The following is a 26,948-nucleotide window of genomic DNA, read 5'->3' as shown; positions in this document are numbered from 1 at the left end:
AACCAGGACATCTGTGTTTTGTTGAGTCCCCTGTGTGACATGACACACACACCTTTCTCTGTTGAATTTGAGCGAATGCAGGATTGCCGGCCGCCTCTGACGAAGATTCCACAAGTGTAATGTGTCATCTGCGCAAGCCGTGACCAAAGCCCCCTGCAAGGCAATTAAAACATTTCAACAAAGAATCAAATATAGAAGAATTCTGGAATACCATGAGTATTACAATTTGTAATTTCACTCAATGCCCTTTCACAACTGCTGAGTCAACAAACAAATAGTGCCATCATGAGGCTTGAAATGTTAAAGTACAAAAAAAAATGACCAGTACTCTATACTTATGACATGGGAAATATACAGTGGTGTCTTGATTTGTTCTGTGACCACATTCATAACTCAAAACACTGATGTATTTCCAAATGATCTTTCCCAACTGAAATGAATGGAAATAACATTAATCCATTCCAACCTCCGCAAAAAAAAAAAAGAATTTTTGTGTTTTTAATAAGGAAAATTGCACTCTAATATTGTACTTATTAAAACCAAAGTAATACCATAATTGAATAGAATATAAAGAATTAAACAGTTTGTACATTATGATTATTGATTGCGGCTCCTTCTGGTGTGTGCGACTTGATAACCGGGCGGCAGTATAATACAGCCATGAAAACACATAAGAAAGAAGACTTTTACAACTACTTTAAGTAACTCAGTAATCTGCATTCATAGTTGTTTTTGGCAAAGGATGAAGAATATATGCCTGTGAGTATTTCTATATTGTAAGTCTAAATGTGTTGCTATACCTTTGAGTTAAATATTGGCATTTCCCAATATGGGTTAGCAGACAGTGCGTAGCTTCTGCCTCCCCTTGACTGGACTTCTGCATTACAACAACAGAGCCATCGCTTTGACGTGACTTCGGCTATGCCTCATGGCCCCGCCTCCCCACCGTGTGATTCTAGAATGTTTTTGTTTTGAAGGACACCGGTGGGAGTCAATCCATCCATCCATGTTTTATCACACCTGGTCAGGGTTCCAGGACAACAGAATACTAAGATGTTATTAAAAACAATAACCGAGGGACTAAAGCGAAATAATAACTTGTGAAAAATGTAGGCTGCTCGACCCTTGTTCAAGGGATAACAGATTGTATTTACGAATGAAATGCCCATGGTGAACTTTTTAGAAGGCTCTTAAGACTGCAGCCCAGAGAAGAATTAGTATTAGATTAAAAATGTAATCTTACTATTAAAAAGTGTACAGCAGCTTTTTCCTCTTATTAATTTCAGTTTTATATTATCTGCTCAATGGCCACAGGCCACCACATTTTTCACATGAACCACTTTGCATAATCTTCTACTCAGTTTAAGAAAAAATCGCTTTTTTCCAACAATTATTTCAGTGGAAATATCCGCTAAATTAAAAAACCACCATAGCCTATGTCTTGCGTTTAGAAGATTTAAAGATATAGGGCTCTATTTTCGTTACCGGCGTAAATCTGGTGCGGCGGGCAACAAACTCTACGCTAGGGGCAGAGGTTAGACTGATGTTGGTAATTTCGTTCACCAGCGAAGCCTGGCGGATCTGATAGTGGGCATTGGGTGTGTCTAAAGCCAACTTCATTTGCCATCAATCAAAGTGGCTCCTCTCACTCCCTTCAAATGTGGCGCAGTGACAGTTTCAATGGACACTTCTCCATGCAGAAGAGGATGATGCATAATTGCAGCGATCCGTGTATGAGTGGAGAATTGTCACTGCTCTTGGCCGGTGTGACAGCATACAATGTGGGTGGAGAACCTTATTAAATATAGAATGAGCTGACGATAACCGACGACTTAAAATATGTCCGAGGACCTCTATGCAGTACCTGTCTGCCTGTGCCCAGATCAAATTCACCAAAATCTCGTTGTACCAAAATTTAGACGTGGCCTGAGGAGGCGTAAGTTTAGACTTTCTGCCACCAAATTGTCACTTCCTCAGGTGCACTTCCAAGAACCGCTTGGTGCAGACAGGTCTGCCAAATTGGCAAACACACGCAGCGAGCCTTGCGCTTGCACCACAATCAAAATCCGCCAGAATTTGTGCCCCACTGCATGTGCTGTCTACAAAAAAAGAACCTTTAGAATACATTTTTCAGCTTTTGATTTTTGTGTAAGGAGGACAACAACACAAAGATATGAAATGGAGTGAGAAAAATAGGTGAAATGACACTGTGTATATATATATATATATATATATAACCATTAAATGGAGGTTCCGCTGTATATGTCATTGGTTAGTTGTCCATTAACATTAACAGCATATATATATATATATATATAAAACCGGGTTCAATCCCCGACCCCGCCCGTGTGGAGTTTGCATGTTCTCCCCGTGCCTGTGTGGGTTTTCTCCGGGCACTCCGGTTTCCTCCCACATCCCAAAATTAATTGGAGACTCTAAATTGCCCGTAGGTGTGACTGTGTGTGCAAATGGTTGTTTGTTTGTATGTGCCCTGCGATTGGCTGGCAACCAGTTCAGGGTGTACCCCGCCTCCTGCCCGATGACAGCTGAGATAGGCTCCAGCACGCCCGCGACCCTAGTGAGGAGAAACGGCTCAGAAAATGGATGGATGGATATATATATATGTGTGTGTGTGTGTGTATTTGATTTGGCATTAGCTCAGCAATGCTGGAAGCTCAGACATATTGCTTCCATTTATCTCCTGTTGCTCCCACGAGCTCTTGGCCTTGCTTTCAACTAACATCTCAGCGCTTGTTCTCTTAATTTTCAATTATTATTAATGTTTAACTTTCTTGTGGCATTTAAAGAAAATAACAGTTGATCTACAAAATACACTTATCCCCAAATAAAACGTAAGCGACTGTGTCTAACTGACTGCTTTAATTAGGCTGCGTATGTTATAAAATTGCATGTTTGCACATTGCAATAGATCCTATGAAACCAATTTTAAATTGTTGATGCAGTTGGGCCACCAGTTCAGTGATTAATAATCAGTAAATCATTTACCTTTGTTAGAAATTTCACATGATCATGTATTTGTCTTCAGACATGAGGCAGACTGCATTTGATCCTCTATTCAAGACTTTTCCTGTACGCTCTCTGTAACTGTAAACAAATTATGCGACAAGGTCCCGAGTTTACGCACGCTTCGAGCAAATCAGTTGCGCTGATAATCAGAACCTTATGTAGGGAAACTTCATCAAAGCAATACAATTGTCGGCAACCCAAAGCACTGTTACAAATAAAACTGTGACAGATTATGAATTATGAATTTGACTTAACCTTCAATTTCCCCCAATCAACTATAGGATTTTTAATTAAGCCTTTTTTGAAAAATACAAGCGCTATATTAACATGAGGTATCTCTTGCTATATATGCTGTTTACAATGTGGTAAATGAGAAAGTAAATTTAGATGAATGCAAAACCTCTCCAGCCACCTCTCTCTTTTCAAGGCAGTATTCATTAAGCAAAATAATGCATTCAGAACAGGCAAACAAACAAAATAATTAGTCTAATAATATCCTGCACAACACAACCTCTGATCATAATTATAACTCTGCTTAATGTTTCTGCTCATGGAAGAGAGAGAGCCGAGAGACGGTAATGGAATTCATAGTTGGATGATTGACAACAAACAATGTTTGTGTGACGGAGTGACGGTTCATACTGTCATGCTTCAACATGACTCAAAAGTGGCCACTTTTGTGTTAATAGATTAAGTCAATACATCAAAATAAATGTCAAGAGGCAACTCTAAGAAAGCAACCATTAGCAGGCCAGCAACAGCCCACACACTTGAGTGCAAGAGAGGGGGCATTGACATGCAGCCGTGATGAGGAGAACACCTACAGTACATTAATCACATGGTCACCAAAAACTATTATTATTGACCTAGTTCTAAAGCTGACCAAATTTGGATAATGGATTTGTTTATAGCTTCTTATATTTGAATCCCTGTTTATGTTATGCCTTCATTTACATCCTCAGATAATACGCTCCCTCCAGTACCCTGCGGTCGTGTTTTATGTTATTCTAATAACAATATTGTTTTCCACGTCTGTCTCTAAACAAGCAAAGTAGAATAAGAAGCAAGTGGATAACTGCATAACTTAATAAATGTAACCCATGGGTGCAAATTGTGTTTAACATCATTTCATGTGATCAGATACGTCTGTTTGAATACACATTGGACAAAAGTATTGAGACACACAATTTAACCAATGAATCATTATCTGACCAAGCTATTTTGTACAATTTTGGGTCCGTGCTAGCCAAGCCTGCTCCTCCTTCAGTAATAATACACAGCTTGGACCAAGTAGTCAGACTTACCTCATTGATAAGAAACTGAAGTTGAAGAACAGCTGCACCGCTCTCATGCTGACAAAAGCAGTCAACCCCGGGTCGTCCCAGTCTGATGACATCACAGAGTCAAGGAATAATAGGAACGTTCACAAAGGGTATACAGAAATATTGCATGTGTAACAATGCTTATTGGATTTAGTGCATGTGTGCTCTGGTGCCTTACAACAGAGCAAAACTAAATGTCCAACTGATTTGCTATAAATGCCAAACATTACTACAAAGGTGTCAAGGACTGGAGGCCACATCTGTCTCGCCACATTGTTCTCATATGGCCCACGAAAGCAAATCATGTGCGTCTACTTCATGTTTCCTGTTCAAATTTGTACCAAACTTGGAAATTGTATTCACTTTTAATTACATTTGAATATATGTATTTTTATGTTGCCAAAATAAATTGAACAATAGTTGGACACACAATTTTTCTTGACTTCTAATATGAAAACTGGTTCCCCATCAATTTGTTGTGTAAAAATTAGAAATATTTGTATAAGGTTTCACAGTTATAATGGTCCTCTGAGGCAAAGCATAACCTCAATGTGGTCTGTAACAAAAATAAGTTTTATATCCCTGCAGTAGTATCACTGAAGTTTCCGTTTCTTTAGCAGTGGTATCTTCACCGAAAGCTACATCTTGCGTGTTTTGTCTACTCCGAGTCTAAAGGATGACTGGAGAAGGTTATAAATGCACATTGATGTTTGATTACTGTATTACACTTCTCCCACTTCAGGGCACTCACGTTAGCAGTGAAGCATCCGTGCAAGGAAGGCCAGGAAGGAACAACGCCGGTACAGTTGGCTGTCTCTCTGAGTCAAGTAAACAGAGTTGAGTCTGCGAAGCTAATTCAAATTACTTTTACGTTTCATGCATTGAACGCAAAGGGGGCTCCTGATATGTGTCAACAGTTGTGTATAAAAATGCACACTGATTTGCATTAAAATGATCATGCCAGGGAGAGATTTGTGGTCACAGCAAATATGTATTATGATTAATGCACTGGATAAGCTGTATATAACATTGCTGATGATACAGTTAATACCTACAGAATATGACCAACTGCAACAGAGCACTGCTTTGCACCAATCTGTCTACCATTGTGAATGTCTTTGTATACAAGGTCCTTCACACTCCAAATATTCAAGGTAAGTTCAATCCCCCGGACTCACAGCTGTGGTGTCCGCTAGCAAGACACTGATACCCCGAAATGCTCCCCGGGCGCTTCAGCTGCCCCCTGCTCCAGTGTGTTCCACTAACATGTGAATGTGTATGTGTACACTGTGATTGGTCAAATGCAGAGAACAAATTTCATGTGTATGCATGCATGTTCATGACAATAAAAGGTGATTCTTCTTCTTTACAACAATTTTGTACTGTACTGGGTGTTTTTAGGCCAAGAAAAAAAGTACAAAACAATAATTTTGTACGTTACTGGTGTTTTTGGGCCACAAAAAAAGTGCTTCAATTTAACGGACTATTGGATTAACGGATGACCCCTCCCCTCTGTTAGTCCATTAAATGGAGGTTCCGCTGTATATGTCATTGGTTAGTTGTCCATTAACAAAGTGTTAAAAATGATATACAGAGGCAGGATGTACAAGCTATAAACATGGCTTTTAGGGATGGAGGCAAAAAATAAAATCATAAATGCCCTGTGTGTGTATATCACAACTCGCTTTATCCATGTGGGAGCTGGTTTGCCTTCCCTTCTTCCTCCAAAGTGAGATTCCTCTCCACCTCAATTGGCATGAAGTCTACACACAACATCATGCTTACAGCTCAGGGCAAGGTGATTGTGTAACATTTAAGAGCTGCAATCACATATCCGTTCCGTTATTTTGAGAACAAACTGTGTAAAGCTGTAATGAATAGCCTCAGTATGTAATCAGGGAGCGTTGCAGGATATTGAATAGATGCTTTGATAGGGAAAGAAAGATAACATAACCTAAAATGGTACTCCACCTTAACGGAGGCCAAATAATCCTTCACCTTCATAGATCCCCACATCCTGCATTTGCCTGAATTCTGTCATTAGGATTCATAAATCAGTCATGGAGGAAATAAGGCAATGGTTGTATGAGTTTGTGTCAAAACTATTAAGCACACATGTATTATCTCAACAAATTTGAGGGCAGCACAGTGCCATAGTGGTTTGCATGTTTGCCTCAAAGTTGAGAAGTTTGCATCTCATCTCAGACCCTGATGGGTGGTGCATATTGCATATTGTCCCTGTCCCTGAGTGTTTTGTTTTTTTTAACATATATTCCAACTTCCTCCAGCATTCCCAAAAGCTACATGGTAGTTTAGTTAAGGACGGAATTCTTCAGAGGCATGAATGTAAATGGTTGTTTGTCTGTATATGCCCTACAATTGGCTGAGGACCATTTCAAAGTCAACTGGGATATGCTCCAGCTCACCTGTGACCTTAATGAGGACAAGTAGTATTAAAAGAATGGATGGACGGGTGAACTACTTTGAGTCCTTGGATATATTTAAAACGGCTAACAATTTCGATCTTCCAAACAATTTCATTGACTATGACTATAACGCCCTCATGGTGTAGTGGTGCATTTTCCTGACTTCGGTGCAGGCGGTATGGGTTCAGTTCCCACTCAGTGATGGTGTCAATGTGAGTGTGAATGGTTGACTGTCTCTATATGTGCCCAGAAACTGACTGGCAACCAGTCCAGGATATTGTCCGCCTTTAGCCCCGAGTCTGCTGGGATATGCGCCAGCTCCCCGTGAATGAATCACTCCTCAGTAGTGTGTTGATTATGTCCATCACTGATTCCAGGCACTTAAAGATATACCAGCCACTCTGTGTATGTGATTTAAGTGCTTAAAAGGGAGTGGAGGGAAACAGATTTAAATCATCAGTCTGTGTCAGCGTGCATCACTCTGCCCAAGGTAGACCACTCTTGGTGAACGTCGCATTCAAATTCACATCACACTCGGGGCCCCATCAAAACAACCATGACACTGTCAGAACACAAAGCTGATGTGAAGGTGAACTGCCTACAACCATACGAGGGATAAACACTGTAATGATGCCAGAAAGCTACATAGGGACTGACATCAGACATGCCACAGATAAATTGTTGACTGTTTCGGTTGAATTATGGCCATCTCTCCTGTGAAAACAAAACAATTGACAGTAAAAGCCAGCATTTTCTCATTTTTCTCCCAAAATATGGCTTATACACCTATGAAAGGCATGCGTTTGTTTTTAAATTAGTTTTTCTTTTCTGACTGGCAGTATAAAGAACATGTGTTGAAACTAAGTCACAATTTTTTAAATGAACCACTTTAGTTTCATGTTGACTTCCACTTGTCAAGTCAACGTGAGGTTATGTTGTTGTCAGGCAGGTATATTTTTATACTTCCATTTCTGTAACAAAATATCAAGCACTATTATGAGTGGCTTACCTGGTGGACGTGCAAAGAGCAAAATAATGAGTTACAGTAGCGTGACAATTACATTTACACCACTGAGTGGGCAAGAAGCAAAACAACAACTCCCCTTGACCTGAATTGAGTTACTATAAATGTTATTATTTTTGTTCCTGCTCGTTGAAAATGTTCCCATCTTTCCTTGCAAGACATAAAAATATATATATCCTTAATTGTAGTGTCAATTAGTCACCACTTTTATTCCACTATACAAACAAGTCATTCAATCGCAAATGTGCAGGTGCACTGGTGAGTGCTAGATGAGAACCAACAAAGAGAACAGAAAAAGCAGTGGGAAGGCGCAATATGAAAAATTTATTTTTAATTACTCATGTAAACATTCAGGCGGCACGGTGGCCGACTGGTTAGAGCGTCAGCCTCACAGTTCTGAGGACCCGGGTTCAATCCCCGGCCCCGCCTGTGTGGAGTTTGCATGTTCTCCCCGTGCCTGCGTGGGTTTTCTCCGGGCACTCCGGTTTCCTCCCACATCCCAAAAACATGCATGAATTGGAGACTCTAAATTGCCCGTAGGCATGACTGTGAGTGCGAATGGTTGTTTGTTCCTATGTGCCCTGCGATTGGCTGGCAACCAGTTCAGGGTGTACCCCGCCTCCTGCCTGATGACAGCTGGGATAGGCTCCAGCACGCCCGCGACCCTAGTGAGGAGAAGCGGCTCAGAAAATGGATGGATGTAAACATTCATTTGAATAGAACCAGGTTGCCAGGTACTTTCCATGGTAAAATTAACATGCTCTAATCTGCTCATTTGTAACATCATAAACACTAACAGAATATTTATATCCAGATTAGCACACTTGATTATGCAATAATGTTGTTTTTGTGTGTGTTTTTTTGTACCAGTAGAACATTTAAAAACATACATACTGCCAATGTTCTGCTTTTGTAGCCGAGCCATCTGACCACTCAGTTATATTCCGTGCATCTGCTTTATTGTGAGTGATTGACAATGAGTCATTCTCTCCAACAGGCCTCTGTACTGTCACCCGGCAAATTCCAGTCCATCACTATATTACTCACTTCACGACGTGTAATACTAAGGGTCAGCTATTATTAAGTTTGTTTCAAAAAATCTCTGTATATTCTCAGACATCCCGGTTATGCTAATCTGCAAAAATTGAATAGCCTCATCTTGACTTCTTATTGGCTGTTGAAGTCATTACACCTTTAATCCAAAAGGTATGTGTGACACTGTGCTTACTGCCTCCTCTTTGTTATTTACAATGTATTTACTTATAAATACACATTTATGACCACTATTTGCAATGCATAATAATTATCCGCAATCCATGTTGTTGCATATGGCTCATTGGAACACACTATGGACCTGATCTACTAAAGGTTGGCATGTGCAAAAATAGGAGAAAACGTGATTGCTCACACAAACAGAAGTGCAAGCTGATCTCCTAACCGCATCTGCCAAACATGCAAAATTGCCACACAGTTAATTTTGCGTGTTTTGGGAGGCGCATACGCAAATAGATTCATTTAGCAGGTAATTTCTCAAACCTGAGACGATTTTGTGTCTTTAAATATAGCTTGTCTAAAAGGCAGGTGCAAACCAGGACGCAAAGCGGTGCCAACCACTGTTGAGTCCAACTGTGATTTTCTAGGTTTAAAACTACATATTCTTTCAGAAAAAGAAAAAAAAAGATTTTTTTTTATCTTTCAGAAAAAGAAAAAAAAAAAAAGTTGTTGTTGTTGCAAAGAGCTTTCTTGTAGTTCAGAGGGCTGACATTTAAAGTGAAAGTTGATCAAATCATCCAATTTCTCAAAACAAAACAAAAAAAGACAGCAGTTTTATAGAGGACTGACCGCACCATTAGGTCTCTAATTGATCCACTTTTCCTTATATCTCTATCCATCTGTGGTAAAAAAAAAAAAAAAAAATCTCATTCTCATCCTGTAGGATTAGCAATTACTTCCACCCCTTTTTTTATTTTTACCTTTTAATCTTCTTTGCTTGACTCGTGTGTATGAGGTGTATAATAATTACTTTGCTTGTTTAGTAATAGTGGTAAAGCAGTGGAGAGGTCGACAATTTAAATCGGAGTATCATCTCACAGCAGAGTGGAAAAAGTAGAGGATGTTAAGCAAGTGTGTGGGTGCACAATCGCTGACTGCTTGTATATTTGTGTGGCTGGTTGTTGATGCTTTTAGATCACATTTGAGTGTCGAAGTTTAGACAGCTGGTTGACAAAATGGCATAGTCTTGTTATGTCACTTTTAAATACACGCTCATTGTGACAGTTGTAGATTAAAGGTTATGGCTAAACATGTAATTGCGGCAGACAAAATAATAAGCGACCGCGATCGTCTTGCTTGCACTCCATTTTCTCACCCTCACCATAGGTCTGCCATTAACACATTCACTGCCATTGACGGCTTTAGAAGTCAAATATCCATGTTTACTGGGAGGGCTAGCAGTGAATGGTGCCATCCCTAACAACAGAGTAAAGGTGAATTATCAAATCAATGGCAGAGGGTTTCCAGCGCCCATGGCAAGGCAAGTCATGGCTCGAGCATTCCGCAAATCCAGCATAAGTTCTATTAACATACAAGCATTTGTGTTTGTTTATCAATCCATTTCCAATAACGCTTGTCCTCGTTAGGATCACAGATGATATGGCGCCAAAGCCAGCTGAGAGCCGGGGTACACCCTGGACTGGTCACTAGCCAATTACAGGAAACCTACTGTCTAGACGAATAACTACCACTGGTACTGTAGTGGTCTTTCGCGCAGAAGGCGCAGGTTCGATTCCTGGTCACTGCACCAATGCGGCCACTGCCGGTCCGAAGCCTGGATAAAAATTGGTGGGTTCCGTCAGATGGATATCGAGTGACTCGCTGTGGTGACCCCTGATAGGGAAAAAGCGAAAGTCACTTCTGAATAGACAAAATAACTATGTTATTATATTAGGGATGCATCAAAATGAAAATTCTTGATCGAAACTGAAAACTCGATGGATTAATTAGCCTTTTGTTTTCAAGCCTATTAAATGAGATTAATAAATTCTGAAAAGTCAAAATTAAAAATCAGTAATCTATTTTCCAAACAAACAAATAACACTGTTGATAGATTAGATTGGATAGTTAATGCACGGACAATAGTATAGGTTTCTATTTTGTGCAATGTACTTGTACAAATGTTTTCTCTCGCTTGCTATTTTTATATTTTCTGTATTCACTATTGCTGCTGAAACGATGCAAATTTCCCCATTGCGGGACTAATAAACAGTGTCTTGTATTATAAATATTTATTATATTACCATACTTGTAAATTCATAGGCCCCTGTTCTCACCAGTGATGTACGGGGTGATGTACAAATTCATTTCCGGTTTCAGACGCGTCCTGTGTAGCTGTGTATTATTTTTTTCTCCAGACACATTAATTTGCCTGCTAATTTGATGTTCAAAGTTGGTTACGCTCTGCTATAACGGTTTCCATACAGACCTTTGTGATAAATGTACTGTCTCAGCCAATCATTTATTTTGGTGTTTCACCACTACGTCACGATAGCTTATCAATTAGCATGGCGTCTCAGTCATTCTCCTGCTAATTACTCCCCGTCCTCAGAAGTGTTTTGTTTTTTTTTGTCATCTTGTTTTGGCCATGTTGTTTCAGCGCCAAAAACGGCAAATGGACTTTTGGGCCATTTTCAGCCAAAAGTGTTCGGTGACTGAATTTTTGCATCCCTGCAAATAAACATTAACAGTCATATTCACACCTACGGACAATTTAGTGTCTTCACTGAACCTAACACGCATGCTTTTGGAATGTTGGAGGAAGTGAGAGTCATTGGAGAAAACGCACACAAGCACAGGGTGAACATGCAAACTCCACACAGGTGGACCTGAGATGAGACTCAAACCAGAGACTTCTGAATCACTACAATACCACTACCACTGCAATAGGTATTATTTATGACCTTTCACAAAATAATCATCAGTCATTTCCAAAAAGACACAACAATTGTACAATATCACTCAGTAGAGCAGAGACTTCCTTCAAGGCAGTAAAATCAAGATCTTTTATATGTTTGGGTGGAAACCAATTAAATATTTATCTCTTTTTTTTCAATATTGATCCTTTGATTCCTCTTTTATTTTGCACTCGATGACAAGAACCCCTGTGGTCTTGCTCATATCACGCTATCAAACATTATACATACTTACGATCCTCATCATCAAAAATGAACGCGTGCACCTCCCATTAAATGATTTATTCTTCTTCAGACATAAAGAGTATTGTATGTTAGTAGGACTACTATAAAAGCATACTGTATCTTATATTGAAAATTGTAGACATGGTGTACTCATTCTGTAAAAGTTTAAAAATTTGTACTGTATTTAAAATGACAAAATTGGCACATTTAAAGATCATATATAGATAAGGGATGCTTGATGTGTGAGCCACTGTCACTATCGGCGTTGTCAAGCAATTACACACACTCTGGCTTTTGTGCACTCTTGGCTATATCCAAACGGAGCAGTTCAGTGAGTAATTAACCTGCAGATAGGCTGTTCTGAGGGAATGAAATTGCTCCTTCAGACGTTGACGAATGCAACAAAAAATTTTCTATATAGCCAGAAAGAGTCAGGATAAGCCTACAGAACTGTGGCCTCATTATAAGTGATAAAAAGCGGCATATTTACAACAGCGATGGATGGCGGACAATGCGGAGCTGTTTATAAATGTTGAGGGTTAGCGTATTTCCTGTGGTCGTGTTAACAGACACAATTATTTGCGATGACATTTTCAAAAACAGATGGATTACTGGGTCGTGTTATTCTCTTTCAAAATGCCACCTATAATTCAAGAGCTTGAAACAGATGACATGGTATTGTACGTGCATGAGTTCCTGCTCTAAAGAGCCAACAATAACAAATTAGCTGTTAATGTAATTAGCGACTCAGGGGTTGTAATTTGTAAAACAATGACTCAAGTACACTGCCTCATGAAGAAGGACAAAACAACTAATATGTCTTTTTTTTATTTTTTTTTTTTTAATATGGAAATAAGCAGCAGACCTGCATTTTAAATGCAGCAGTCGATAGTCAGAAGAGCCAATGACAATGGAGGTGTTGTTCTCTTTATCGAGCGAAGGTGCCATATTCGGTCAAATAAGTAGCTTTTCTAAGTGGGCCTTTGCATGCTCACAATGAGGCAGTGAAACTATCTATCACTATTTGGCACATAAAATATCTATCCATCTTCTATACTGCTTGCCCTCATTTGGGTCGCAGGGAAGATGAAGCCTATCCCAGCTGACTTTGGGTGAGACTGGTCGACAGGAGGGATGGAAATTGCTAAGAATACGAATGATATATGATGTTGTTATCATTACATGTCATTATATAATCCATCCATCCATCCATTTTCCGAGCCGCTTCTCCTCACTAGGGTCGCGGGCGTGCTGGAGCCTATCCCAGCTATCATCGGGCAGGAGGCGGGGTACACCCTGAACTGGTTGCCAGCCATGTCATTATATAATAGAATTCAAATTCCAGTGGAAAAATACCATTCAAAATATCTGGTAGGTATTCCAACCATTTCCCAAGGAATGTACACTATTGTTATGCACATTGTAAAGTGCAATGTTGTTTAGGCATGAGGCATTCCATTGCACATCTGAATTCAATTGTATGGCTCATGATTTTCAGTCTCAGGACTAGTGTTATTTTTTAAAGATGTTTCCCTCAACAAATCCCTTCAAACATGATATTTGGCCTTTCTGTGAACTCTTGACCTTGAAAGACTCAACGAAGCCAACCTCCGGCTTTTCACGCATATTCAAAGGGGGGCACTGCAGAACTATCAGAGATGTGGGTCTTGGTTATCTTGCCAGAACAATTTCATCTTAGCATACAGATGTAACTTTCTCTATACGAGCAAATATGGAAAGCTCTACATTCTATTCACAAGGGTCTCGGAAATATTTTGCGCATGGGTGTGTTCGTTGCGGCCTTCTAAATGGTAACGCTGAGCTGTTTATCAAGTGCTGCTGTGACAAGTCCGGCAAGATTTTCTGCTTCACAGAATATGTGAAGCTAACAAAAGAGCTTTCTGCGCCCAAGCCTTCCAGGGTCCATGCATTGCCACTCAACAGGCATATTGGAGAAACCCACCAATGCAATGCTCGGAAAATGCGGCAGTCAAGAGCCAATAGCCTTTGTGTGTCACTTTGTCTAGATAAGGTGCCGTTTGACAACAGGAGATATTGATTCAGCTGCCTGCAGGCTTTTTATAGAAGTCAGCACCATCGTTATGACCCATCGCCCTGCCTGCCTGTTTGCGTGCCTCAATGCCTCCCCATCAACAAAAAGACAATGTGAGGATAAACACAAATGGGAGGGGTGGGAGACAATGGGGGTAAGGGTGGAATAAAGCGATGGCAATCATAAACATGATCAAATGATGGGGACTGAAAAGACAGATAAAAGAATGGAGGGATTAGGTAGGAGAGACAAAACAGAAAGTTAAGGTTGCGGCACACATTCAAATGTAAAATGAAGGGAAATTTGAGGTTTAAAACATCTGAAAGGAGGAGTTAAAGAGTAACAGACTTGAATCGCTTGTGTTAGAGAAATAAGTGAATTGATAAAGGGGAGTGGCATCTTCAGCCATTTAAAAACAAACCTGTCGCTGTGTTTTTTTAATTTTAATATTGAATTTATGCGGGTTTTATCATGTTTTCACAGCATCAATGTAAAATACAGAAAACAGTATTTATACATTGAATCAGCATGCAGCTATTAGCAGTTTGTATATGTTTTTTTCCCCCCACATATAGTATTATGTATACATAGAACATGAAGACTGCATGCTACTAAATAAAATATATGTGACATAGAAAATGGATCGCTAGAGTCTTGGTCATGCCTATTTTTCTTTCGACTATATTATAATCACTGACAAACATATGGCAGTGCTGCATCTTTTGAAAATAAAAGCTATTCCAGAAGATAAGATTAGAGCTGCTCATACAAATTGTGAATTTGATGGCAAAGTTTTAAAGAAAAGTGTGAGGTCATTTACAACTGTTTCTTAAATGTCAGCCAGCAAATCTAAATGCGTGTGTGGATGTTTGTTTGCTTGTGCTCAACACTTACAGTATAAGGTGTAATCTGTAACGACAATGATGTGCACAATTTAACAAACACACATCTAGGTCTATAAGACCTGCGAGCAACTGAAAAGCAGCTGGTGAGCAATAAATAAATAAATAAAGGGAAAAGCAACTATAAGGTAAAGAACATTTGTCTCTATTGGATTTACTGTAAAATCTCTCTCACTGACTCAGGATCATTAAAAAAAAAAAAAACAATCTCCTTCAGTTGATTGCATGTTGGCAAGCACCAGGCATTATTTTACTAATAGATTTTATTTAAAATATATATCCCCAGAAAAGCAAGATCATATTGTAAATTGGATTATCAATGGGGCGGAACAGTAGTTGATTGGTAGGCACATCCGCCTCGCAGTTCTGAGGACTCGGGTTCATATCCGTCCTCACCTGTGTGGAGTTTGCATGTTCTCCCTGTGCCTGCGTGGGTTTTCTCCGGGTACTCCGGTTTCCTCCCACATCCCAAAAACATACACGGTAAGGTTTATTGAAGACTCTAAATTGTCCGTAGGTATGATTGTGCGTGTGCATGGTTGTTTGTTTATGTCTGCCTTGTGATTGGCTGGCGACCAGTTTAGGGTGTACCCCGCCTCTTGCCCGCAGTTATCTGGGATTGGCTCCAGCATACTCGCGACCCTAGTGACGATAAGTGATGTAGAAAATGAATGGATGGATGTATGATCACAGTTGCACAAGCAACAAAATAAAGGTTCTATTTTATTAGACCAGATTTAGAACCAAGTCTTTAACCATGCTAGAACTAATGCAGTCTTTGCCATGTATTTACTTTACACATTTCCAATAGTGAGACGTTATTACTTGGCGCGACACAATGATTCCTTCAGGCATGTGCCCAAACATAGCAGTCCTCCCACACATACCTTCATCAAACAAACGTGTAACAAGGTTATATTATGTTCCCGCTTCAGTCCTTACACTCTGCTCTTTGATGTTGCACATACAATGTTGGTCTTCACCACTCCAAATGTCCAGTCATGTGACATCCAACACTTGCAGTCCTTAGATTGAACAGATGCTACTGGAACAAGTTTGCTTCCACCAAAGGCTAAGATTCCTAATGAGCTATACTAACTCTGATACTTTGTAAAAACTCTTCACTTAGTTTAGATGTAAATTATTAGTCCGAACCAGGATGAGGCCACATTGAAAAAAAAACGGTTGTGAGGAAACAATTTGTTTGTCTCAATACAACTCCGTATATTAAGTAATTCTTCTAATTAAATGGCATGTAATATTCTGACTAGTCTTGCGAAATGACACATTTATACTTTTAAAAAACATTTCTCACAAAATTACATTTTTTTTTCTTCTTAATATTGACTTCATTCTTGAAATACTTTTATTGTGGCCCTAGTACCCTTGGTAGCAAGTCTGTATATTGAAATGGCATAGTGCAGTTTTTGGCTCAGATTTTAGCAAGCTACAGCAAAACATACTGCTGTGGCCCTGTAATTGCATTTCCATCTAAAATTCAAACAGTTCATCTGTTTTTCCCTGACTGCATCCTCAATGCACTCATCTCCCCATTCTCTCACCATCTCTTCCTCTGTGTCTTTGATTAAGGCCTTTAAAATCTCAAGTTTATGCCTCACAAACGTTGAGTCACACTGTGGGAAGATAAATCAGCCCAATTCAACGCTGCTGCCAAGAAGTTATCTTTCATCCCAACCTCAATCTCTTCTCATCTTCTCTCAGGCATGTCTGCGTTCATCCTTGCGTTCACGGACAAACACCTACACAAACACCTGCTTGCACGAGAAGGCGGGCATCTTCTGCAAGGGTGTACACGTCATTCAACCGGCTCTCTGCACACTCCACTCTTTCCCGGGTGCCCTTGAGCCTGAACACGACACGTTTTGCATACGAACATGGCTGTAAAAATACAGATGCAGCACTAATCTCGCGACATTGTCTTGCATGTTAAAGCCTCTAAAGGGCTTCCAGCAGTGATTAAGATGAACACCGTTCACCTCAGAAAAATAAAACCTGAAAATAAACGTCTCATGAAGATGGAAGGAAGCTAAAAGGAAAGAAACCATGAGGGGCTGTCAGGGACATCATTAAGGATTATGTCTCACAAACACGCTCAAAGGACTTAAATGCTCTCACACCCTATTGAAATCCTCTCACATACAAAATTGAAACCGTTTTAGATCCAATCCCACAAATCTTTTTTTTTTTTTTTGGTTTGTGACTTTCTGGCTAAGATTGTCTAAGACATTTAAAATGTCCCTCTTCAGACAGGGCTCCTTCCATGTGCTTTTAAGACAGCCCTTTTCAGGCACCTTCTGCAGAGAATTTAGACACTGCAGAACTGACAAATTACAGACTGGTGTCCAATCAGCCATTTCAAGTCAAATATTAGAGAATATTGTTTTGAACCAGATTAACTGATTTTCTGAATACCAACAATTTGTGTTTCAGGAGTGTTTCCGTGAAGGTGTTTCAATAGTGTGTGTGACAGTGTTTCAGTAGTTGGTTGTGCCTCAATGTGACCAGACTACAGCCATATACGTAGCTATAGTTGCATAACAATATGAAAAACTATACAAAGGACACTATTTCACTGGATTTATTGACAATAAAAGTTGAATGTACCTTATGTTGACACTGAAAATGTAAAATAGATGTCCCATTCTGTCAAGCTGGGAGCGCCACTATTTTACGTCACAGAACGGGAGTGTGTGTCAAAAATAAATTGCTCACTCGAGATAAAAGTACAACAAAACCCGAGAAGAATAAAACAGTTGGGGCAAAAAAAAAAAAAAAAAAAAGAATCTAAAAATAGGTCATTTTATTCACAGGAGAAGATAACAACAACATCACCTCTGCAAGTATGAGGCGAAAAGGCAATAGCAGTGAATGCAGTGCTACTAATAGCTCATTATGATGCAGATGGATGTGCTGATGGGTATAGGTCATGATTTTGCTTAGTATTCTTACAGATGGCAAGCTGCTGCTGAGACCCATGAAACCACAGTCCATCCATCCACCCATTTTCCTCCGCTTATCCGAGGTCGGGTCGCGGGGGCAGCAGCCTAAACAGGAACGCCCAGACTTCCCTCTCCCCAGCCACTTCATCCAGCTCTTCCGAGAGGATCCCGAGGGGCGTTCCCAGGCCAGCCGAAAGACAAAGTCTGTCCAGCGTGTCCTGGGTCGCCCCCGGGGTCTCCTCCCGGTGGGACGGGCCCGGAACACCTCACCCTGGAGGCGTCCGGGAGGCATCCTAATCAGATGCCCGAGCAACCTCATATGACTCTTCTCAATGCGGATTAGCAGAGGCTCAACTCTGAGCTCCTCCCGGATGACCGAGCTTTCCACCCTATCGCTAAGGGAGAGCCCGGACACCATGCGCAGGAAACTCATTTCGGCCGCTTGTATCCGGGATCTCGTTCTTTCGGTCACGAGCTGTGGGACGTGGTGAGGTAGGTGAGGGTAGGAACGTAGATCAACTGGTAAATGGAGAGCTTCGCCTTTCGGCTTAGCTCCTTCTCCACTACAACGCACCGATAGAAAGTCCGCATCACTGCAGACGCTGCACTGATCCGCCTATCGATCTCCCGTTCCATTCTTCCCTCACTTGTGAACAAGACCCCAAGATACTTGAACTCCTCCACTTGGGGCAGGATCTCATCCCTGACCCGGAGAGGGCACTCCACCCTTTTCCAACTGAGGACCATGGTCTCAGATTTAGAGGTCCTGATTCTCATCCCAGCCGCTTGACACTCAGCTGCGAACCACTCCAGTGAGAGTTGGAGATCACGGCTTGATGAAGCCAACAGAACCACATCATCTGCAAAAAGCAGAGATACAATACTGAGGCCAGCAAACCAGACCCCCTCTACGCCTCGGCTGCGCCTAGAAATTCTGTCCATAAAAGTTATGAACAGAATCGGTGACAAAGGGCAGCCTTGGCGGAGTCCAACCGTCACCGGAAACGAGTCCGACTTACTGCCGGCAATGCGGACCAAACTCGTACAGGGACCGAAGAGCCCGTAACAGGGGGTTCGGCACCCCATACTCCCAAAGCACCCCCCACAGAATTCCCAGAGGGGCACGGTCGAATACCTTCTCCAAGTCCACAAAACACATGTAGACTGGTTGGGCGAACTCCCATGCACCCTCGAGGACCTTGCCGAGGGTGTAGAGCTGGTCCACTGTTCCACATCCCAGACGAAAACCACACTGCTCCTCCTGAATCTGAGATTCGACTTCCCGACGGACCCTCCTCTGCAGCACCCCTGAATAGACCTTACCAGGGAGGCTGAAGAGTGTGATGCCCCTGTAGTTGGAACACACCCTCCGGTGCCCCTTCTTAAAAAGGGGGACCGCCACCCAACTCATCCAAATCTAGAGGCACTGTCCCCGATGTCCACGCGATGTTGCAGAGGCGTACCCGGCCACCAGGCGCTCGCCTTCGAGCCCCACCTCCAGGCCTGGCTCCAGAGGGGGGTCCCGGTGACCTGCGTCCGGGCAAGGGAAAACGTGATCCAATAATTTTTCTCATCATATGGGGTTTTTGGAGCCGTGCTTTGTCTGGTCCCTCACCTAGGACCTGCTTGTCATGGGTGACCCTGCCATGTGCATAAAGCCCCAGACAACTTAGCTCCAAGGATCATTGGGACACACAAACCCCTCCACCACGATAAGGTGACCGCTCAAGGAGGGGTGAAACCACAGTTTCAGTCATAATTCTCTTTTGAAGTCTATATTGCCTGAAATATGTGCACACAGGCATTACTGTGCAAAAAACACACACTTTATAATACCTCTATATACCTATTAAGTCAAAGGCCTTAAATATAGAATAATTCTGAATTTAACCAACTTTTTAGAGAAAAATACTATAATACTATGATGTCACGCAAGATCTCAGCGTACGTCATGAGATTTTAGTTCAGTGAGCAACAAAGTATTAAATCTGCATATCCTTTGGATTTTGTGGTTATGAGGAGGGGGGGGGGGAATGCATTAAGCAAGGAGACTCATATTCAAAGGTCTTATCTGAATACAATACCGACATTTCAAGGTTACGAATGACGCGCATTAAAGTATTTTGCTGGGCAGCATAAAAATTTGTCACCACATGGCACAGATTTTTTTTTTTAACTCGCTTCCATTATTCACTGAAAAATATTTACTCTGCTCAGGCCGAAGCCCAAAAAATATTGTTTTGGCGCTATCTTGTGGCATCTTGGTGCCAAGTGAGTTGAGGAGCTTCTTGTGGTGCTCTGCCGGCATCAACTGTGTCCGTTTTTGGTGTCAAGGAACTACATAAGTTGAAGTGAATTGAGGAGCTTCAAGTAGTGTTTTTCCGCTATCTTGTGGCATCTATATATCTATTGCCTATAGATTCACAGATTTTTGCTATTTGCGGCAAACTGTAATTTCTGCTAAGACTTAAGAAGTTAATAACATTGAGTATTGTTTGCATGTATACCAGATCACATGGTACCTGGTTGCATATCATATGGGGTATACAGTAGATATACTGTATGTCTGAATTATTTTGTAAAAATCAATGCTATGGTTTGTGATATCGAAATAGCTGCAATGGATGCCGAGAAATTGTGGAGTAAACAAACATTCCACAAAAAGCATTGGGCAATTTTTAAGCCAGTTATTTAAACCAAAACATTTGGATGGTTATATCCAATATTTGCTGTATTCCGTACCGAGTAGACACACACGTTTATCAAGTCCAATGCATTCATTCAACAGCACAACAACCAATTTCCATTTAGAGTGAATTGACACACACTTTGAGCACAGTTCCCCTCTGTATGCATCAACACCTCTAGTTCACTTTCCCCTGGCACCCATTTGTATCGCCTTTGTCTCTGGGGAGGTACTAGTAAAAAAGAGATCTGGGATTAAGTCTCAGACATTATGTCTTTATGAGGCATTATCAGCATGAGTTCTTCTGGTATGATAATGTCATATACATGGAGAGCACATATATCTATGCGATAAAAGGAATATAAGTTCCACTCAGTGGGTGTCATTCACTAACCTTGTTACTTGTTTTTGTTTGTACTTTTGTTCATTCAAATTTAGAAGCTACTCAAACCACGTGTCTGCGTAAATAATGCAGGATCAGCTTTCAAAAATATGTCAAACACACATCATTTACCCAAGATACGCAACGTATTGCAACCACAGTCAGTTCTAAAAACAATAATAATAAATTTGGCGATAAGAACTCAAACCAGGAATTTGCTAATGGGTTTACTGTCCTAAATAATAATGAAAAGGACCCCACTGCAGCTGTCTGCGTGCAGTACAAAGTTGTCACTCAACCAGCAGGAAGTGCGATTGGACCGCTCGCATTTCCTCGTTTTTCCAACTATCCCTACGATAATCTGATTTATATGTTTTTCTGTGATTCTGCATGTGCGAACGTGATGTAAATTGATGTATTCACACACAAACACACACACACACACACACTGCCACGGTTACATTGTGACATAGTCCCACACACATTAAAATACCTCTCATGTTCACCAAATAACACACACAAAAAAAGTACTCCAGTTTAATGCCATCGGCCAAAAATAAATTTTCTCTCTGAATATATCATAGGTGTGAGTGTGAAAGCGTGTCTGTGATCAGCCCAGAGTGAGTTCAATCTCTCTGCAGTTGTAAAGAAAATGAATAGTTGAGTTCCTAGCTACACTATGCTATTGAATAACATGATTTAATGAGTTGGACAAATATGTCGATGTTCATTGGCAAACACTTTGCTCACTAAACACTGTGGATAATTATTCACCCCCACCAAGGGAAGTGGAAGGCAGCAGTCATGGCCCAGACTATTGTGAGATACACTTTAGCAATCAGCAGTCCACCAGGGAACCCACACTCACAAAGTCTGCGTGGCCCGATCGAGTTAAAAGTACACCGCAGTTTCACTCAGAAACCGTCACATTACTCAAGCTGACTATGTCACTTCAACAGCAATTGACATACAGTAAACCCTTGTTTATCGCGGGACATTCATTCCAGGTCCACTTTCATGATCTGTATTTTGTTTAACTTTTGCTTTTTTGTCTAAACATGATATTTAAGTTTCCCGTGTTCTGATTTAGTTTTGGTTTGTTTTTCCGCGTCTCCCCTGCCTTGCTTCCCTGCACACCACCACGACAAACCCCGCCCCCAACGTGACTCTTACCTGCAAAAGGTGAAAATCCACGATACATACGAGAGCTGTGGCGGATAGCAGCTTCTGCATAAGTGTGCGCACTGTGTTTTTTCGGTTCCCTCAGCATTCAATAAACTTCTGAAAAGTGTATTGCGACTGTGGCTCTCTTTACCCACATACAAGGGCATTGCAGTAAGTATAATGTAAAACATTTTTTTTGAATTATTTAAAAATCTGATATAGCAGGCGAACATTGTAATGACCCCATGAATGGAAAGTGATTACATGTAATCAAGAGTGTTGTTTGCTAATTCATAGGGTGCAAGAGAGACTTATTTACATTTTTAGTTTGGAACAATTTAGCAGATTTATTTTCTAATAGCTCCATAAGTGTTTGCATTCATTACCTGCCTCGCTCGTGCATCATTTCCCATGTCAATCTCCTCTCATCAGGCCTCCTCTGCAGCGGTAATGAGCACTAATATGAATCATTTTCCGTCATCTGTAGTGCATTTGGCAAACCAACAGGAACACAAATGAATGCATGAAAACCAGGAAAACGATATCAAAAAGCCCTTTTTTTCATACTCGGCAGATGTCTAGACAGCAACGCCTGGACGGTTGTATGCGACTGCTCCCGGCCCAGGCGATGAGGTGAGGAATCAAATTAACAAGAGAGGCAGCTGGCACTGGAAAGACCCTTCGGCAAGGGTCTGTTGTTTCGAAGATAGACAGAATGAATTAAAGCGATATGATGTGCTACACTGCACGCTCCCGCTTTGCGACACCTTGCTGAGACTCACTGCCCCTTCTCTCTGCTCACCAATGACACAGCGCTACAAATTGTGCTTAGAAATTGTTTCGCACCTAAGGTCCACATTTCTCTTGGAGTTCAATGGTAACATTTGAATGTATCGACATCTCCATGGCAACTTACCAACCTCTCAACAAGCTCTCAGCATGCTTTTGACAAAAAAAACAAGGTTGCACACTTAAAATGTTCATACAGTCGAACACCCTGATTGAACAAATACGTGAATTAGAAACCCTCAGTACTGACTGATTAAGTAGCAATGTCAAAAGTACAGATCATAAATTACAGGGATATTCCATTTGTGTGTGATGATAAATGAATTCATGCTCATGCTTACAAATGTGTTGTCCTTGATACAACGGAAACGGGCAACAGTGTGTTGCCCTACAAATCAATCAGCGATTAGCAGTGAGGACAATCACTAAATAATTGCAATTAGCAAAGTCAGCGGGGACATTGGGCTAAGGTTCATTAACATATATTTGCACATTGCTTTTCATTTGAATGAACAAAGGTTAAGCTTGAAGTTTACTGTTAAATGTTGAAGGTTGTACAATGTCATGTAATGGAAGCGAGGCTTATCTCCACTCAGTGTGTTTTGTAAAACAAAAAGAAGGCATCTACAAACAGATGATGTCTGAATTTGCATAAGTGGAATCAACGGTGGTAACAAATGAGCCAAGTCAGCTTGGTTGTATAAAGAGTTTTTGCACCCGCTACGCTCATTTTCACATTCTGAGGGTGGAAGTGGACAACACACCTGTTACATCAAATTAACGTGTTGAAGTGACTGATGAGCGAGGGAAGATATATTATTTGGGGTCACACTCACATTGACACCTATGGACAATTTAGAGTGTCCAATGAACCTAACTTGTATATATATATATATTTTTTTTTTACATGAAATTCATTAATTCTATAGCCTATTTTTTTTTTAATATTATTTTCTTCTTTATCGTTATACTGTTGTCCCACCCTGCAAGACAGATCCTCCACAGTCCACAGCAAGGAGCACAAGCTTTCCCACATTACATCATGGTGGACCTTAACTATAAGTCTAACAGTCTTCCCAATTTCTATTTTAATGTATGGATGAGCAAGGATTTTATGTGGTTAATCATCATAACAGTCTCACCCTGGTTTCACATTTAATACTGAACAACTAGGTGTTATTATCTGAATCTGAGCTTGTATGAGTATCGGAGGAAATGATATGTGCTTTTACACCAACAATAATAGTCATTGACCCTTCATCTAAAGCTAAATCTCTTGCTCCTCTGCTAGTTCAAATATATATACTTTTTTCCCCCACCAGTCAGTAATCTGGAGAGTGAAGTCATTTTTAAAGAAGGCACAGTACATTCCAGCATTTAATGGTGCTGCCGCGCTGCACCTTACAAACGGCTTTGCGCCCCGCAACAGCACAAAAATAGACCCATAAATCTTCTGTAGCACCTTCATGTCATTCGCTTACACGTTGCACTTTGTCCTTTCTTCACACAAAGCATCCTCTTGCTATTGTAGGATATCAAAGGTTACGCAGTCCTTTTCTTGCTGTTCTGGCTCTTTACAGCTGAAGGTTACCGTGCGCTTCACAGGATGCGACTGCGTAAGTGCTCGTGTGATATTTCACGGCAAAACATCAACATGTTTAAAAGCGATGCTGTTTGTATGTGGGAGAATGTGAGTCCCTATGAAATATCTGTCAAGCAGCACAAATGCTTAATGAGTTGTGTATAAATATGTTTTTCTTGCACATGGAAGTTAACATGATACTTAAACATGGATCAAGGATCAAATGCAGTATGAACACATTGTATTATTCAAAAGCATATTATATCGTTCTGCCAAGTTGGATTCTTTGCAATAAATTCAATAGTATGAATCCTGATTAAAAAACAGTGGCATTTCTGAGATTTATTTTCAGCAACGCTATTATTAGTCAGCTGACCTTTCATTCCTCGACCTCGCTCCCGAGAAGCAAATAACGACAGTAAGGAGGATATGGGAAACTGGAGGGCTGAGAAGGATGATAGTCATTTAAAGTAATTGCTTTACAGTTGTACTGCATACCAGGGGGTCATCTAAGTCACCAAGGTAGGGAACCTCAATAAAATTGGCCAATCGTCGGAAAGGTTCTAGGAAAGGTGTCACAAAAGTTACACAGTATTTCAAATCCAAAGCACTAACTACAAGTTTTCCACTTTCCCACCACGGTGTGCAATCATAGGCTGATAAGAGAAAAGGCAGACATGCAGAGAAAGAGATGGGCATTATTTGTCAGAAAAGTGGATATAATACAAGTCCCATCCTACACGGGGACCAAGGGCTGGGGAAAAAAAACAGCGGAGTGTAATTCAAATGGGTGCAGAAGAGCAGGGAAAGGATGAACAGAGTGGACGTAGCAAGAGATGGGCCTGCAAAAAGTAGCAAAACGTATATAGAAATCTGGGAAATGCACGCCATTATCCTCCAGCCTGCTATTCACGTTGGAAAGGACACAACAGTGATAAGACTCAGTCAGAATGGCAAAGGCCAACAAACTGCAGAGCATCATGGGAACCAATGACACTTGATGGCATCATTATGGTGTTAGAAGGAAATGAGTGGTCTTCCAAACCACAGAGATGTCATAATAATGGAGCGCAGAGGACACACATCAGCTCTTTAAAATAAACACCACCCAGGATGCTCATTCATAGATAGATAGATAGATAGATAGATAGATAGATAGATAGATAGATAGATAGATAGATAGATAGATAGATAGATAGATAGATAGATAGATAGATAGATAGATAGATAGATAGATAGATAGATAGATAGATAGATAGATAGATAGATAGATATGAGCCATTTCAAATGAATGCAGAGCCGTGTCCCTTGTGCATAGTGGTACGAAAAAAAATTTCCTCAATAGGCTGGTACTGCATGTGTACATATTAGATCTATCAACGCAGGTGTCATCTAACATTGTGGCTTAGGCGACATATTTCAGAGGACAGCATGTAGTATCTCACAGCTCAACATATATAACATGTTCAACAAATGTTGATCATGCAATCTAGCTGATTCGAAAAAGGTTTGTTGATCGCTCAATAAGAAATCTGGTCCTGTTTAATTGAAATCAACAATCAGCTTCCTAAATCATTAGCATTATACTAGTTATGTATATTCACAAAATTAGGAGTAGGACCTGCTAAGTTTTTTTTTTTTTTTACTTTCTCCTACTCATTTGGAACATACAGTATAAATTGTACATTCCTTTGATTATTATTTCCTGGGTTTTTTTTTTTTTGCTTTGTTTTGTTTTTCCATTTGTCACAAGTTTATCTTGTGTTGATTGTTTTGTTTTCTGTATATGTTCAATAAACACAAGTAAAAAAAACAAAAAAACAAAAAAAACAAAACTCAAACCTGGCATAAACCATGACTTATTCTGTTGTGTGAATGGTAACATTTGGATGCCTCGGTTTATTGTAGCTTCTGCCATCGAATGAAACAGCATTTAATTGTTTTGCCTGTCACTATATGTCTTAGATGTCATAGATAGATGAACAAGATACAAACAGTTTATAGTCAGTTGAACAGGGATAATGAAATTTTGGGACAAATTCAATGACGGATAATTTTCCGCATGAGCTCTCATGGCATAGGAGGGTGCTAAGACACCCTGGCTGGGAATCACTAAACTAAGCTAGTTTGGATGACACCGATTAATAAATCTAACATGTTTTTACTCACCTAGGGCACGGGGGTCAAACTCAAGGCCTGGGGGCCAGATCTGGTCCGCCACCTCATTACATGTGGCACACAAAAGCTAATCATGTGCACCAACTTCCATGATTCTTGCTAAAGTCTGTACCAAAATTTCAAATTGTGCTATGTAATCAATAATTACGTTGAGATATTAAATTTTTTGTTACCAAAACCATTTTTTTTTTTTTTTTTTTAACAGTAACTTGAACAATAATTGAAAAAATCTATTAGCCTTGACTTCTGATTTTAAAACT

General features: G+C 40.5%; 1 protein-coding gene across 14 annotated transcripts in view; it reads right to left on the bottom strand.

Annotated features, from left to right (window-relative positions):
- stxbp5l (syntaxin binding protein 5L) overlaps positions 1-26,948 on the bottom strand; it is a 103,249-nt gene that overhangs the window by 53,435 nt on the left and 22,866 nt on the right. For all 14 annotated transcript variants that reach the window (XM_061792537.1, XM_061792534.1, XM_061792538.1 and 11 more), the window contains 2 exons: positions 4,332-4,413; positions 53-153 (listed from right to left, as the gene is read on the bottom strand). In XM_061792537.1, the coding sequence (XP_061648521.1) occupies positions 53-153; positions 4,332-4,413 (183 nt within the window). The remainder of the gene's footprint in view (positions 1-52; positions 154-4,331; positions 4,414-26,948) is intronic.

Source organism: Phyllopteryx taeniolatus, chromosome 12, assembly GCF_024500385.1.
Source record: "Phyllopteryx taeniolatus isolate TA_2022b chromosome 12, UOR_Ptae_1.2, whole genome shotgun sequence".
In the NCBI taxonomy this organism is placed as follows: domain Eukaryota; kingdom Metazoa; phylum Chordata; class Actinopteri; order Syngnathiformes; family Syngnathidae; genus Phyllopteryx; species Phyllopteryx taeniolatus.
Note: the sequence above shows the minus strand (reverse complement) of the source record. Positions and strands in the feature narration are given on the sequence as shown.